The sequence below is a fragment of the Electrophorus electricus genome, chromosome 17, assembly GCF_041902795.1.
Source record: "Electrophorus electricus isolate QZ-2024a chromosome 17, ASM4190279v1, whole genome shotgun sequence".
In the NCBI taxonomy this organism is placed as follows: Eukaryota; Metazoa; Chordata; class Actinopteri; order Gymnotiformes; family Gymnotidae; genus Electrophorus; species Electrophorus electricus.
This window is the reverse complement of record NC_137513.1, coordinates 707840-724259: the sequence shown is the minus strand read 5'-3', so window position 1 is coordinate 724259 and position 16420 is coordinate 707840. Positions and strand designations below refer to the sequence as shown.

Below are 16420 nucleotides of genomic sequence, written 5' to 3'. Positions count from 1 at the left end.
GCTTGTCATCCTGGTTGTTGTAGACCACTTCTCCAAGGCATGTAGGTTTTAGGCCTTGCTTAAACTTCAGTCTACCAAGGAGGCAGCTAACTTGTAGTAGATCACATGTTCAGAGTGCACAGAAGATGATTTTTTAAATGCACATGTATATTTCATGTCACATCAAACATTGTTTTGTCAGACATTGATTTGATTATATCTCCATGTTGAATAGAATACACAGAAGAAAAATACGATTTTTTTGTTGATGTTCATATACATGTAAAAAAAAAGGAGTATATGATTAATGATTAATCAATTGCTTTGAAGTAGTTAGGGATCATTCAAGAGCTTCTTGAAGAGGTGGGTCTTCCATCTACATTTGAATATATCCAAGGACTGCACTATATGTACAGGTACTGGAAGGTAGCAAAATTTGCACTTGCATCCAAATAGCAGGTGGTGGTTCAAGCTAAGCTGCACATGAGGCATGAAGGGTGTAAGGTACACTGTGATGAGAGACAAGTGCTTCCAGCTAGGAGAGCTGAGGTACATTTTTGGCTTTGTTGGCAGGGTTTTATATCTGTTGTGATTACAGGAATACAGTGGAGGAAAGAGGAGTGGAGTCATGGTGTATGAACTTTGAAAAATTTAACATGAGTCATGCAGCTGCATTCTGGAGTTGCAAGAGTCTAGTAGCATGTACAGAGCGGCCTGTCAAGAGTGAGTTCAATCTTGAGAAGACAAGGGACGGAACAAGCAACTGAGTAGCATCACTGGAAAGAAATGACTGAATCCTTCTAATGTTATATAAGAAAAACCTGCATTTCTGGGTGTAATTGGAAGCTAAATCAACTGACCTTACTGAGAGCATCTGACTGTCATTGAACTTTAAGTGGTCAAAAGTCAAAATATCAAAAATATGTAGTTATTAAAAACATGACGAAAAACCAAAATGGGCCAAGAACTAGGTGAACTTAACACAGGATCACAAACAGTAACTACCAAATCTTTAGCAATGACCCACAATTAAGATCTCAGTAAACAGGGTATATATACGTACATAAATTAAGTAAAACAAGACAGAGGTGGAACTCATAAGTGGCAGAGATAAAACCAAAAAAAAGACAAGTTGTATAACTACAAATTAAATGACAACACAAACAAAATCAGAACCAATCAGTCACCAGGTCACATTAGTAACATGGACAGAGAATGATAGCTGCTTGTCCAGGACCATGCCAGCATCATCAGTCCTTTGTTTGCCACTAATCATCCTAATTTTAAAGATTGTCTCTCATTCCTTTTTTTTCCAAAGTCATCCCATTCTTATTGTTGGTTTGAAAGCGTTTTTTGGTTTGCTGGTTTTATTGCTTATTTTGTTCTTATTGCGCTGTCCAGTGTTGAACAGAGGAGGATGGATGCCCCCTTTGAGTCTTCGTTCCTCTCAATGTTTCTTCCTCATACTTTTCTTTGCTATTATTACGTTTAGCTTGCTTACTGGGGGCTTGGTCCCAGACATCTGTAAAGAAGAAACATTTAGTATAAAACACTGGACAATTTAAAAAATCCATTTAGTGCCATCTGCATGTTTATTTTATACACAGGGGAATTTACAAGGTCGCCCCACCAGAACAATTTGATGGTAAGACAATAAACCATAAATAGATGAAGCACATGAGATCATTTAGAATGAGCAGAAGGCCTTCATCCACACTCACAGACAAGTAAGTAGTTACTCAGCATTTAAGCATCATCAATCGATTCCTCCTATCAAAACAAGAAATGTAATGTCCTGCTAGACCACTAAGTGACCAGAGGGAGGCACCAAGCCACTACTCATTGTCACCTATGCTTACCCTTACTTAAGAACAATTCACACTCCTCAGTGTCACCTATGCATTCCCCTACTTGAGAACAGCTCACACTGCTGTGTGTTGTCTTGGATTTTAGTGACCTGGCACAAGAATACCCAGTAAAAGCCCTCACATGGGCAACATAAATCTAGAGAACCAACCACTGTATGCTCCTCCATAGATCCAGTTTGTGGAGAAGAAGCTGAATAATCTATGGAGTTGGGTACACATAACCTTCAAGAGCATGACTCCAGCATGAGCCTGGTAGGTGTCTGTTCTGGTCATGGATGACTGGCTCACCAAGGCTAACAAGTTCATCGTTCTGTTTAAATTCTCATTGGCCAAGGTTACAGACAAGCAGCAACAACATGGTCTTGGATCATTGCCATTTTGTCTTAGACAAGTGCCATTTTGTTATCCGGTTCTGGAGAGCTTCTGGAGAGTTTTCTGCCAGCTGCATGGTGCCTCATTCAGCTTGCCCTCCCATTTCCAAAAAAAGTCAACCAAGACCTCAAGTGAGCCCTCTGGTACCTGGTACCCACCAACCCCTCCTCCTGGGTCAAACATCTGCTCTGGGTGGAGTATACCCACAACACATTGTGACACTCATCACTGCTCATGTCTCCTTTTGAATGCCAGTTTTAAGTATCCTTCCCAGAAGGCCATGACAGCAAGACGCTGATTGCAATTGGTGACTGGGGACCATATATTTCTGGTGCAAGGCTAGCCAGTAATAGTAGTAAACATTCTAGAGCATTACTCTTGGGTTTTGCTTTCTCTCAAGTATGCCAGAACAAATCCCTCAGGCTTGTCTTTATGGCCACCTGGGCAGTTGTCTTTGAGTTGGCTAGTGATGTCATAAATGGATACATTTGAGTATACATTTATGTGGCATTGAGTCATAGCCTTTCTTACAGTCAATCCATGCAATGCTTAAGTTGGTCTGTGTCTGTTTTTTCCAGTCCCCTTCTGGACAATGCTAATTTTCTTAAATGGTCATATATGCTCAGTTGGTTTTGTGTTGCTGTTGGTTATTGGTCTGTAGTTGGATGGTGTTTGTTCATTGTTGGGGAAGCTAACAGACAGACCTGCTTCCAGGGTCAATGCAAGCATAATCTCCTCTCAGTAAAACAAGCTCAGTGTTTGTCTCCTGAGACAGTGACACAGTACGCTACTTTTGTAACCAGGTACCATCTTTGATCTTTACATCTTCTCAACTGTCAACTGGCTGAGTTTTCTTTATCTGCTCATCCATAGTTCTCTCATGAACATCATGTAGCCTCATTAATTTGGCTTGCTCTTATAAGAGCATCCCATCAGCTCCACATTACCTAAATGTAAACTGGGGGAATCTGGACTAATAATGTAATTTGGCATGTTCAAGACTACTCTGTGTGTCACCTATGCACTTTAATTAAAGGAGTCGACTTTTCTTTATTTTGGAGTTAAACCAAAGTCATCATGCTTACCAAGTTTTATTTAGCCTGTTTAAACACCTGTAATGAGACAACATCCAGCATTAAATAGTATTTCAAAGTCTTATGTGATACCCTCAGAAATGTAAAAGTCTAAGCCTCCTTTTATCCTGTTGTAGTTGTTTTAGCTGCATACTCTAGGCCCACACTTTTAGACTTAAATTTGACACTTATTTTACTGTGCACTGTTACACACTTTCATGGAGTCATGTGGCTAATTATGCAGAACCAATAATTTCATTAATTATTAAAACATTTTCTTAACTAATTGCATAATTATATAATGGTTTGTACTTATTTTTTAGGGAAGCAACTGGTGTGAAAAATGTCACTGAGGACATTACCTTTGCCAATATAAACCATAGTTCATAATCATCTGCCATCACTTTAAACAGCAGCCAAAACAGGACAACAACAATTTCATTTATTAACCTTTTGCTTAGTCTTGAAATGATTAAACCTCTGAGAGACCTATAACAATCCTGTTAACACTGTGCCAGTCAAATTATTAAAAAATTAAGACACATTTAAGTATATGTTGCATGTCACATGCAGACTTAATCTTGTTTAATGGATGACACTGGATATACTTTCTTAACTCTCCAGTGTTTTATACTAATGTCAGTTACCATACAGTAACAGTAGCTGTAAGGTCTGACATTACAGACAACACATCCTGTGAACTTGGCCACAGCAGAGACTAATCTACATCATCTACACACAGAGTTTGCCTTCTTTTGAAACCTTAAACATCTGAGGGACTCTAATTTTTTGGGGTTTAGCTCTGCATAGATATGTAGAAACATTTGAGCTTATGCCAGTAAGGTAAACTACCGTGTTTTGCAGTGTTGGTAATCAGTGGACCCTTGGACAAAACTGGCGTGATCAGTAAGACACTATGGCCCAGCTATCCCCAGATGCTAGTCATTTTATAATAATGAATATTAATAATAGAATATTGCTTTATGTATTTGTAAAAGGAAAATTCACCTAGAAATCTCTTCTTTGTAAACAGGTAGTTTGCATGTTGTTTATGTTGTGTTCAGATCAAGGCAGAGGTGATACCAGAGCTGAGAGTACCTGCTAAATGCTAACAGAAGTGTTAATTATTAACTGAAACCTTTGGGATTCTGCTTTATTGCATGATACTCTTTGCTCTGAGTGCCAAAACAAGGTTAGGCTAGGCTAGGCTATGCTAGCTGCTTTCGGGAGTTGAAGGAGAAAGAAAACAATTACTTTCATTTGCTTCCAGTCTTGCGTCACCAGTGAACACAAAGCCACCCTTTTACTGTAGTGCACCGAACATGATACTTATCATATTGATAAACGAAGGCCAATGGTACTTTTTTAAGTAAACACATTAAACATCTAATTATACTCTCATTTCATGCTCAAAAACATTCCTATATACAAATATACTAGAATTCCTAAAGAGTTCATAGGGATTGTTTCCTGTTTTCAGTGGCTTGCTGGCCCATAGTTTTACACAAGATGGCATTTCTATAATCTTAGGATATAGTTTCTTATTTTCTGTTTACAGTGGCCAAAAAATAGGCCTATATTTTGACTACCCAAGAAATATTATTTTTCACATGACTGAAATAAAATTTGTAATATGGCATTTTAAAAGGAGTCTTGTTATTTCTTAATAAATCCTTAAAATATGTTCCTTAAAATATTTTTAATTTTTGCTTATTTTAGTGATTTTTCATGATTAATACCTTTTGGAATTATTTCTTTCTTCTGCTGATTTGTAAAAGCACGTTGAGCTACATTTCCTTTATGAAAAATATATATAAATAAGCTTTTTTAAAATTTAATTATTATTCTGTTTCTTCATTCCCCACAATTTTGACACTGGAGGATTTTTTTCCAAAAGGAAATGCAGACCTATTTTTAAAAATACATGTCAATTTTGAATGCATATATCTTACACAGACACTCCTGCAAGTAAAATGATGGAGTACAGACACCGGAAGGTGATGAGGCTTGAGTCTGTCTCTGAATTTGACTCTACACCTCTAGCACATTTTCTGTTTATCTTTATGCCATACAAAGCAGTGTGAGGTGTTCAGGACATACTGACACACACTTGGTTAGAACATGTTATCTCTCTCTCTCACTCACTCACTCACTCTCTCTCTCTCTCTCTCTCTCTCTCTCTCTCTCTCTCTCTCACACACACACACACACACACACACACACGCACACACACATAAACATTGTACCCTGACCAAGGCTAATGATTCTGAATTGTGAGCTATTACTATGAGCACAAACACAATCGTTTATCTATTAATCTGAGCTCCGACTATAAAGTTCTGACTATATGAAAAGCTGTAATAACAATACTGGCATGCATACCTGGCTTCATTGATAAATCATATAGATTGTGATTATAAAAGCAGATTACACACACACACACACACACACACACACACACACACACACACACACAGTCAGGTGTTAGGCCATTCTTTTAACCCTAATATAAAATAAAATAAATATTTTTCATCAATATAGTAAAATTTTAAAAATTGACGGATTCATATAGGCTAATTTACATATTCTTGGTTATCACAGGATGCATTTCTATTCAAGAATGGTACTAAAGTGAAACAAAAACTGCTTATTAATTTGCCTGCAGGGACTCACTGCTGTGTACATACCTATGTGCCCCTTCTGGCAATATTTTGAAAGGTTTCTGTAATGTATGTCTGTCAGAAAAAAGGTCTGACCAATTAAATTTATGATTTCACTAAGGGGACAGGCCTACAGCAGCCTGGCCCTTCTCAGAAGTGGCCGACGGCATTACTGGTAAAATGTACATTCCGTCTTATCCAGTGAATTTCGAATGGTGATTACAAGTGAAACAGACATTTTTTGCAAACCTAATTGGAAACACTTCATGGAAACCTCACAATGGTTCAGCAAGGATAGCCAATTTCATCTATAACTCTTAACTAGAAAGTATCTGTAAGATATATTGTGAGAGGTACGCCTCGCTAACTAGCCTGCAGCATACATGCCACTTTAGTTTTGTCAACTGTGTATTTTTACTGCATTTTGAGGACTGCTGAGCTGTATTTTGGAGTGCAGAAAAGAAAGTTGAGTTTATTTCTTGGGAAGGGGGGCTATGAAAAATGCATACCAACTTTACGCATGACGCGCAGAAGAAGAATCTGAAAATGAACCAGAAGAAACACCAGAAGATGCTATTTTCTGCTCAATGTACAGTACTTTTATTGTAAGCGGGCTTTTAAATCACACAGCAAACAAGCAGAAAGAATACTAACTTAATGGAGAAAACGGGGAGAAAAAATACGAACTGGGAAACGTTTCTAAAACGCTAAAGTGAGAACACAATTAAACAAACCAAGACATTCACAAAATTCAAGTGACAACATTGTACTCCCCCATTGATCCAACCCTACGTCCGGTGGCTGACAGCACTCAGCCCTCCCCTCAAGGGTCATCTGTTACAGCCTGGACAAAGTCCCTTAGGCACACAAGCGTGTGTCATTCATGCTGTGGCCTCCATGCAGCCAAAGACTCAACCTGCCCACTATCTTGGCACCTCCAGTCTCTATGCACCCACTATCCTGGCACCTCCAGTCTCTATGCACCCACTATCCTGGCACCTCCAGTCTCTATGCACCCACTATCCTGGCACCTCCAGTCTTCATGCACCCACTATCCTGGCACCTCCAGTCTCTATGCACCCACTATCCTGGCACCTCCAGTCTTCATGCACCCACTATCCTGGCACCTCCAGTCTTCATGCCCCCACTATCTTGGCATTGTGCCCTGGTGACTGTGCAGTGGTCACCCAACAGTTCATTAACAGGCCCTGGACAAGGCAAGCTAAGCTGTGCTCTGCTAGGAAATGTTCTGCTGGAAAATCTTGGATCCTGACATTCATGTAGATGTTACTTTGAAATGTGCCACCTAAACATTGCTGCAGAGCAAGTACACCTGTCCATGGCAATTATATTACCTCAGGGCAGTGGTGCATTTCAGCAGGACAATACCACACTGCACAATGTGATAGAAAAACAGTTCCAATCCACAGAGGCCCCACCTGGCAACTTACAGGAGGAAAAGGATCTGCTGAAAGGGTGCCATGCAGTATTAGATGTAGGTGTGTGTACGTTGCCTTCAGAAGTATACTGACATTTCCTGCTCAATTTCTTTACACTGTGATTGGGCTAGAACATTTAACAGAAGCATCCTATCCCTGACATTATTTCACCTATCAGGGCATATTTAGGTTTTTAAATCACATTACATTACTTAGAAATCGTTCAAGAAAAGCTCTTTCCAAAACCTTTTTATACTTACATGACTATAATTAAAGTGTTCTAACACTGATATCAGTGCAAAATACTAAATCATACAAAAAAGCCAGTGTGGTCAATAGTGTGGTCAACACAAAAGCATTTGTGTGACAACTTAGAAACTAAATTGCATGCTGGGTATTAGGAGGCTTGCTGTCAACCTGGATATCAGGTGTACTCTCACCCACGCCTTCATCCCACATCACTGACACTCAGGAGTTAACTGACTCCCTTAATGCTGATTCCTCAAATCTTATGTGGCTAATTATAAAATCTGTTTTGAGAATAATTAAGATAGTCATCAATTATTAAGCACTCGTTCTTATGCAAGTGTATGATTGGGTTTCACATATTAGCTTGGAAAATGTCACAGAGGATTGTTGGGTAATATGAGACTCAGCACACCATCATACCTGTTGTAATTAGATCAAAGCAGAATGGAAAAACAAATCTTTGCTTAATGACTTTAGTCTCTGATTAGCCCCTGGGAGAGATAGCCTCATCCCTCATATCACCATACCATTCATTTAATGGTCTAAAGTTTCTCGTCAGTATCTTAGTTAGACAGCATTTGTCTCCTAGAGTGTAGGGTCTGTTTATGTGAATACAAAATTGGTTATGTAGCACCATTTCAGATTCACACCATATAAACATTCTGTACAAGGCAGCATGTGAAGTCAACTCAGTTCAATGTTGTGTATGCATTTAAAATGGGTAACACAACCAGGGCAACACAGCCAGGGCAACTCTGTTTTGTGCAGCATCTCTGCTTTGCACAGTAAAAGATATGCTAACATTGCAGAACTTGTATCCATAACAGGAACTTCATCTGATGATTAATTTCCCAAAATACTGTTAACTAATATATAAAAACTCCACACATTCATTTTAAATACATTTTATATAATAAAAAAAAAATCTTTAGTTAATTGTGGAGTTATTAATACCTTTGATAAAGATGGATATAACTCATATATGGAAAATGTATGCTAAAGACATTTTGAACAATTTATGTCAAAGAAGAATAGTGGGTTTTTTTTCTTTAACATTTACTTTCAGTAAATACATTAGGAGTGCACCGTTACCCCAGACCCTTTACACATCTATTTGGTCTTTACATCTGTCCTAAGAACTACTGTCCTTAGTGCAGACCAAATTCAGACCAAACTGTCTGAGATTAAAGGTATCCTTTCAAAATGAAGTTTTTGTTCTCAGTGATTTTGTGGAAGTACATGTGTGTGTGTGTTGGGGGGGGGGGCTGAACTTAAAAAGGCCTATAAAGGAAAACACTAAAACATGACCCACAATCCCAGCTGTGTGTTTATCAGTTTTTACCTTGTTTGCAACTCTTCTAATATATTAATAAAATATCCACTGCCACAAAATTAATATGTTTCAAACATAATAACTTAAATCCAAGCCTCAGTGACCGTTATCTTGTTACTGCCAGTAACAGCTCCAGGTCTTTCCAAACAGACTGCTCCCAGGAGAGGTAGCCTGGAATCCAGCGGGTTAAACCAAACACTGCAGGTCACCATAGACTCTACTGAGCCAAAACTGTCCCTGAAGAGTTTAATCTCTGGTTCTGATTCCATAAAACCAAACGTTTTAAAAATTTTGTAGCCTGCATAAATGTGACATAGACTATATGCAAAAATATTGAGCATTTAAGAATACTGTGTGTGTCTGGAGTTCTTTTTGGATTCAAATGCAAATAATATTATAAATGTATAACAGTCAGTCTGTATTTTTAGCTCCAGAAATGTCCATACTGATTTTGTATATGTGTATCTGTATTCATGCTCAAAGTCCAGAAAGTTAGGAATACTAAAGCCCTGACTTTCTCTGACAGAAATGTGTGCATCCTGTGAACATGCTGAAACAGTGCATAACTGTATCTCCTTAGCTAGTGGCAGGAGGACTTTTAATTTGACATATAAAGAAAGTAAATAGCCAGACTAAATGAATGCACAGCTCACGCCTGAGTGATGTAAACAGAGTCTGTTACCACATTACTGGGGCTGGTAGCGTAATCTCCACAATACATGGAATAGTGAAAAAAAACCAAACCTGTTTGCTTTATATATTTGCTTTATTGCAGAAATGCCCCCTTTTACACTATTTCTCTGGTGACTATTAGACATGTTATCTTATTTGCTTACTCATTTGGCTTTCACTTTATTCAATTTGCTACTATTGGTGAGAGCAAAAAGTAAATGGTGGTTTTCATGAACATGAGTTATTCTATACCATGCTGTAAAGCAATGAAAACTTTAATGCCATGCTAAAACAATTTACGTGTTAATATCAGTCTGTGGTAACACTGATTAATATAATCAATCACTAATCAACATCCAAACAATATTAATCATCAAATGACAAAAGTCTACTGAAATCTGAAACTGTATGGTATCCATATTTATTACAAGAACAAACAAAAACTATGTACAGTAGCACACTTCTGTTACTGTCCTCTGTACAATAACACACTTATGTCCCCATGCTGGGCCTGTGTGAGAAAGCAGTGATTTACCTTCATCAGCATACAGTGGTGGATCTGGGTTTAATAAAGCTGTTATAGCTTTTGTTTAGGGAAACTACTGCAGTGGATTTACTACAGATCACATACAGCTTTGTCACAGAATTTTTATAAAACTCAAGGAATCATTTTTGTACATTGGTCTTCCTCATATTAACAGAAATCTAATGCAAAAACCAACAGCCAGCAACACACAGAACAAGGATTAAGGCTTTGAAAGTTCAATAACAGAAAAATACACATGGGTTTTAAAATAGATTTAGGCTTTTAAATAGATGCACATGTACATAAAGTATAATCTTTATGAATCAGTAAACCTTTCCTTTTAAAAGGTTTTGCAAATCCATCAGTCTGGATTATGAAAGTAAATTGTATCCTGGGACAGACAGACAGTATGCAGGAATTACAGCTAGGTACCTTCCAAATGTCAAGGGTCAAACAGGACCGCCCCTTAACCCTTATCCTACATTTGCTCTTTGGCTTAAGGTATTTGCACGTAGGCTTGTATGTGTTGTTTTGAGTGCTGTGCATTGTCCGTTAGTCAGGCCTGGTGTTACACTAGAAGAGAATGTTCATCAGCCTTTGTCCTCCATCTGTTTACCAAACCCCCGTCCCGTTCGCGTCCACCAACCTTTCTGCTGACGCAGTGGGTGGGACTTGCGTCAAAGCACGTCTCTCCTTGAACTTAAATCCTCGACTTTCTGATTAGAGTTTTTGAGTACACTGGTCAATGAACTACCTGGACAGAGTACAATCTCGCCTAACCGTATAAATACACGCATGTCGGGCTGTCGAAGTCACTGAACCGCTGAGAATATCGGAAGTTTTAGAACCTTTTTAAACACATCACACTGAGCACAAACTTTACTTTTACTTCATATTAGGCGAATGCGATACTGGTTTATATTACACACAGGCACGACACATCTGACAGTGTGAAGAAATAGCGAATTCATCTGCAAGAGGGAACGCAGATAAAATGCAAGCTTTGAGACACTGCGGGTTGTGCATGTCCAGGGGCGGATCTCTAAGCCGGACCGACTTCCTCCTCAGCGACGGAAACATGGCAGCGATTCGTCGCGTAGCTGTTTGCTTAAATTTACTCCGGTAAAAGTCACCCTGTAGTTTATTAAAGGAAATATTACACATTATACAAATAATACGTGAATAAAAACTACATAAAGTATATTACGACTTCACTAACGGGCTTTACATTTTTCTACTTAGGGGCACTGCCAGTACCTCCTGCAGTAACAGAACACCGGTGAAGCAGCTCGTTCGCGCGGCCGCAGGTGCGCGGGGTGGCGTCGTGTCGCTCGGCGCAGGCGCGGGCGCGGGACTGTGCGCCCTGCCTTACGCTCAGGTAACGACCACAAAACCGCAGTGCACGTACAGTCCACGCCTGTTCGCTATATGTCAGCCTGCAGTTCTTAGATCAGGCAGTTAACGGGACAGTCGGTAATACCGATATTAGTGTAATTATAGAGCATATGGGCTAAATATTCAAAACCTCTTTTCTTGCAGCAAGTGGAAAACCTCTCACATGAATCTCTGGTTCGACGGGCATCATGCCTGGTCACAGACAGCGCCAGCACGTACCTTTCTCAGACCACCCTGGCCCTGGTGGAGGCTCTCACCCTGTACACAAAAGTATGTATTTCTGTTTTACGGTCCGGTACGCTTTGTGCATTTTGGGGAAAAATCTGTTGGGTTTTTCTTTCTTTTTTAAAGGTGTTTAGTATATGAATAAATACGAAATATATCACTTGGGCAACATGTATTTGCAGTGTGCTTGTCTTAGTTTTAGAAGAACAGTAAAATGGGATGAAGTTAATCTCTCTTTCTCGCCCTCACTCTGCCTCTCCCAGGCTCTACACACCCTCATTGCTCTTCAGAAACGCTATTTGAACTCAATTGGAAAACTCACGCCTGCTGAAGAAGACAGCATTTGGCAAGTGATCATTGGCCAGCGAGTAGAGGTAACGTCTAACGGGTGTGGTGTGGGTGTGGTCTGGGTGTGGTACTAGGTAAAAATGAATTTAATTAATTTAAACCATGTAAAATTAAATGTAGTTAAGTGCATGTCAGTATTGGACAGTGCTGGACGCAGTTAACTGGTTTATTTTATTATTTGTCATAGTCACCATCAGCCAAGCTATACAGATTAAAATCATGAGTAGATGTCAATGTTTTTGACTTCTTTGTCAGAACTGAACTGAAGTCACCTATTGAATTTTTATTTATTTTGATCATGACCCATCTTCCATCACTGGTGCACCACGTCCTGATCAGTTAATGTTGTTTCCCACCATCAACAGCTGTTAAAATATAATTAAACAAACTAAGGGGCATGTTCATTTAAAGTCTGGGGCTTTGAGCAGATCTGTAATAACAGCTGTGTCATGCAAATATAAATATACCTTTTAAAAAAATACTTTCATCTAGGTCAGTTACCTTCACGTTTAGTCTCAGTGTCAAACACCTTGAGGTATTCAGAGTTCTTACTCTGGGATTTTATATAGTGCTATCTGGTTGTAATAACTTAAATGATTTATGTAATGTAATTTACTTCAGTCAACAAGCAAAGATGTCTTCTCTAATCATTTTTTAAACGATGGATATTAAAGGAACACTTTGTTCTTTCTGGGGTATAACTGAGTAAATCCATTAGGAAAGAACATTCCATAACAGTCTATGTTGTGCTGACAGAATTGTATTGCAGGTTATGTTAATTAATTATTGTGTATCTCTTTATCAGGTTGGTGACAGGCTGGATGAATGCAAGCGCTTTGAGTCGAATTGGATGAATGCCATCAGTATTTGTGAGCTGTCAGCAGAAGCAGCCTACAGATCAGGTATGTCATCATGATCTGCACGTTTACCCCGTGATTCTGGGGCAGGTTCTTGTCTATTGTGCTTTGTCAGTTGATTCTCTCCTGGTGCTTTTGCAGGAGCTGAACATGCATCCATTGCGTTAAAGACCAGCCTACAGGTGGCGCAGTCTAAGTTGGAGGAGATGCGTGGACTCCGGGTGGCTGCTGAGAAGAGTCTGGCTGAAACTAAAGCAGACGAGATACAGAGAATGGCTGAGTACTCCTCCAGCCTGAAGATGAATGACCTGGAGGACCTTCCTGAAGCCTATCTCCGCGAGGACTAAGAGAACTCGCAAGCAAAAAGAAAAGACTTCTCAGACTTTAAACGGCCTTGTGCAGAGCTTCACACAGCCAGCAAGCTGTCTGGTATCTTAGGAAACCAGAGTGTGAACAGTTGGAGCCAACTCTGTGGCACCGGTTCAAATGTAAGGAGCGAGAGAGAGAACAGTATTTATTGAACATAATTTCAAGATGGGTGTAGGGAGATATACTTGCAGTATTTTTTCTTTCTGTACGGTTTAGTTTGTGTCACTGGAGAAATGGTACTTTATGCTCACTGTTCTAACTGAAAATTTCAAAATTTGAAATTTGTAAAAAAGTTTCAAAATGTAAAGAATGTAATTGAGTCAAAAAAAAGTAATGCATTTCTTCTGTCCTTTTGTAAAGGGATGTAGGTGCTGTCTGCAAAAAAAAAAAATTATCAAATACCCACAGTTAATCGTGAGTTAATCCCATTCAGTCTAGTACTCGACTTGGCCTGAGGCACAGAGGAATGGTTGGTGTGCATCATGTTCTGTGATTGTATAACAGAAAAGTATGGCTAAAAGTTTATACAAATGTAAATAAAGCTTTTTTTTCCTAATGTTCTGTCTGTCTGCATTAATGTACTATACACTAGCTAAAATATCTTTATCTTAACCCCTGTGTCCATCTGTTGATTCAGTCAACATGTTTCAAGGAATCATGGCCATAAATCAAGTGTATATATGTTTTGTCATGGTTGTTATAGAGTGGTGTGAAAGTGTTTGCCCCCTTCCCGATATCTTTTTTTTTTTTTGCATGTTTGTCACACTTAAATGTTTCAGATCTAACAAATTTAAAATTAGAGACAAAGATAACAAGTAAACACAAAATGCAGTTTTTAAATGAATGTTTATTATTAAGGGGAAAAAAAAAAACCCATACATGGTCCTGTGTGAAAAAGTGATTGCAGTATTTTGATATATTTAAACTGGCCCATGGTGCCTGGTATGCGATAAATGGGTCCGACTCCAAAGTATGAGAAACATCTCAAAACCGTTATGCTTGCACCTCCATGTTTTACAATCTTCACAGTGTACTGTGGCTTGAATTCAGTGTTATGGGTTGTCTCACAAACTGTGGCCCCAATAAGAACAATCTTGCTCTCATCTGTCCATAGAATGCTCCACCACTTCTCTTTAGGCCAGTCAATGTGTTCTTTGGCAAACTGTAACCTTTTCAACACGTCTTTTTTCAGCAGTGGTACTTTACGAGGGTTTCTTGCTAATAGTTTGGCTTCATGTAGGCATCTTCTGATTGTTGCAGTACTCACAGGTAACTGAAGATTTTTGATTTCCCTGGAGCTGATCATTGGATGCTTCTTTGCCATTCTTGTTATTCTTTGATCTACATGGATGGTAGTATTTCTTTTCCTACCATGTGTTTCGGGTTTTGTTTGCCATTTTAAAGCATTTGAGATCATTTTAGCTGAGCAGCCAATTATTTTCTGTACTTCTTTATACATTTTCCCCTCACCAATCAACTTCTTGATCAAAGTTCTTTCTCCTTCAGTACAACGTCTGGAATGACCCATTTTACTCACTGAGCAAGGGCTAAAACCAGCAGATACTTTTGCTGCCCTCCTTCTTTAAATAAGGGTCATAACTGACACCTGTTTCTTTATAGAATGAATGAGCTCACTCATTGAACTCCACACTGCTATTCATTTGAACACACCCCTTTCATTAAATGAATCAATTACACCCAATTAGCAGCATGCATGTCATGACTGTTGGCGACCCATCGCTCCCATCACACAGTAACCCATGCTTTGTTTGTGATGCACAGCCTGTGTTAATCCTGGTTTGTGGTTTCTCTGCCTGTTTTGAATGTTAAATGTTATGCTTCCTTTTTTTGTCGTCGTGTGTTTAGTTCCGTTTAGTTAATCATGTATTCTCTTGATCTGTGTATCGGCTCTATGACCCTCATCTGTTCCGATGATTTTGATTTGCCCATAATAAATCTCCCTCTTCTCCGCACATGCATCTGCCTCCTAAGCGCTCAATGTTACATCCTGTATGAATGTGACCTGTGTGTATGTATGTATGTCCAGTGATGGTTGGTGCTCTGTGTGTGTGTGTGTGTGTGTGTGTGTATGTCCAGTGATGGTTGGTGCTCTGTGTGTGTGTGTGTGTGTGTGTGTGTGTGTGTGTGTGTGTGTATGTCCAGTGATGGTTGGTGCTCTGTGTGTGTGTGTGTGTATGTCCAGTGATGGTTGGTGCTCTGTGTGTGTGTATGTCCAGTGATGGTTGGTGCTCTGTGTGTGTGTATGTCCAGTGATGGTTGGTGCTCTGTGTGTGTGTGTGTGTATGTCCAGTGATGGTTGGTGCTCTGTGTGTGTGTGTGTGTGTGTATGTCCAGTGATGGTTGGTGCTCTGTGTGTGTATGTCCAGTGACGGTTGGTGCTCTGTGTGTGTATGTCCAGTGATGGTTGGTGCTCTGTGTGTATATGTCCAGTGATGGTTGGTGCTCTGTGTGTGTGTGTGTGTGTGTATGTCCAGTGATGGTTGGTGCTCTGTGTGTGTATGTCCAGTGACGGTTGGTGCTCTGTGTGTGTATGTCCAGTGATGGTTGGTGCTCTGTGTGTATATGTCCAGTGATGGTTGCTGCTCTGTGTGTGTATGTATGTCTAGTGATAGTTGGTACTCTGTGTATGTATGTCCAGTGATGGTTGGTGCTCTGTGTGTGTGTGTGTGTATGTCCAGTGATGGTTGCTGCTCTGTGTGTGTATGTATGTCCAGTGATGGTTGCTGCTCTGTCCTGGTCTTTACCTCCTCTCCTTCTCCTGAACTGGTGCAGTCCCCCAGGGGGCTGTGGTTTCTGATAGAGAGTACACTGTGTGTAAATTGGCTGCTGCTTCTCACCAGTGTGTGAGTGATTGTAAAAGCTGATTTCTGTCTCTAAAGCATCCTTCAATTTGAGAAAGATGCTATATATTAATTATATTAAATTAGTATGCTATATTTAGGTCAACTCAACCAATCAAATATTCATCATTACCATCACCATAATAATAATAATAATTATTATTATTACTTATTATTATTATAAATATTTACTA

General features: G+C 39.3%; 1 protein-coding gene across 1 annotated transcript; it reads left to right on the top strand.

Moving 5' to 3' along the window:
- The first annotated feature begins 10966 nt into the window (after nucleotides 1-10966).
- diabloa (diablo, IAP-binding mitochondrial protein a) lies at nucleotides 10967-13921 on the top strand. Its single transcript, XM_035533922.2, has 6 exons — nucleotides 10967-11293; nucleotides 11414-11549; nucleotides 11711-11836; nucleotides 12055-12165; nucleotides 12945-13041; nucleotides 13138-13921. Exons 1-6 carry the CDS (start codon nucleotides 11166-11168, stop codon nucleotides 13341-13343), a joined length of 804 nt encoding a protein of 267 aa, XP_035389815.1. The 5' UTR covers nucleotides 10967-11165; the 3' UTR covers nucleotides 13344-13921.
- The last annotated feature ends 2499 nt before the right edge of the window (nucleotides 13922-16420 follow it).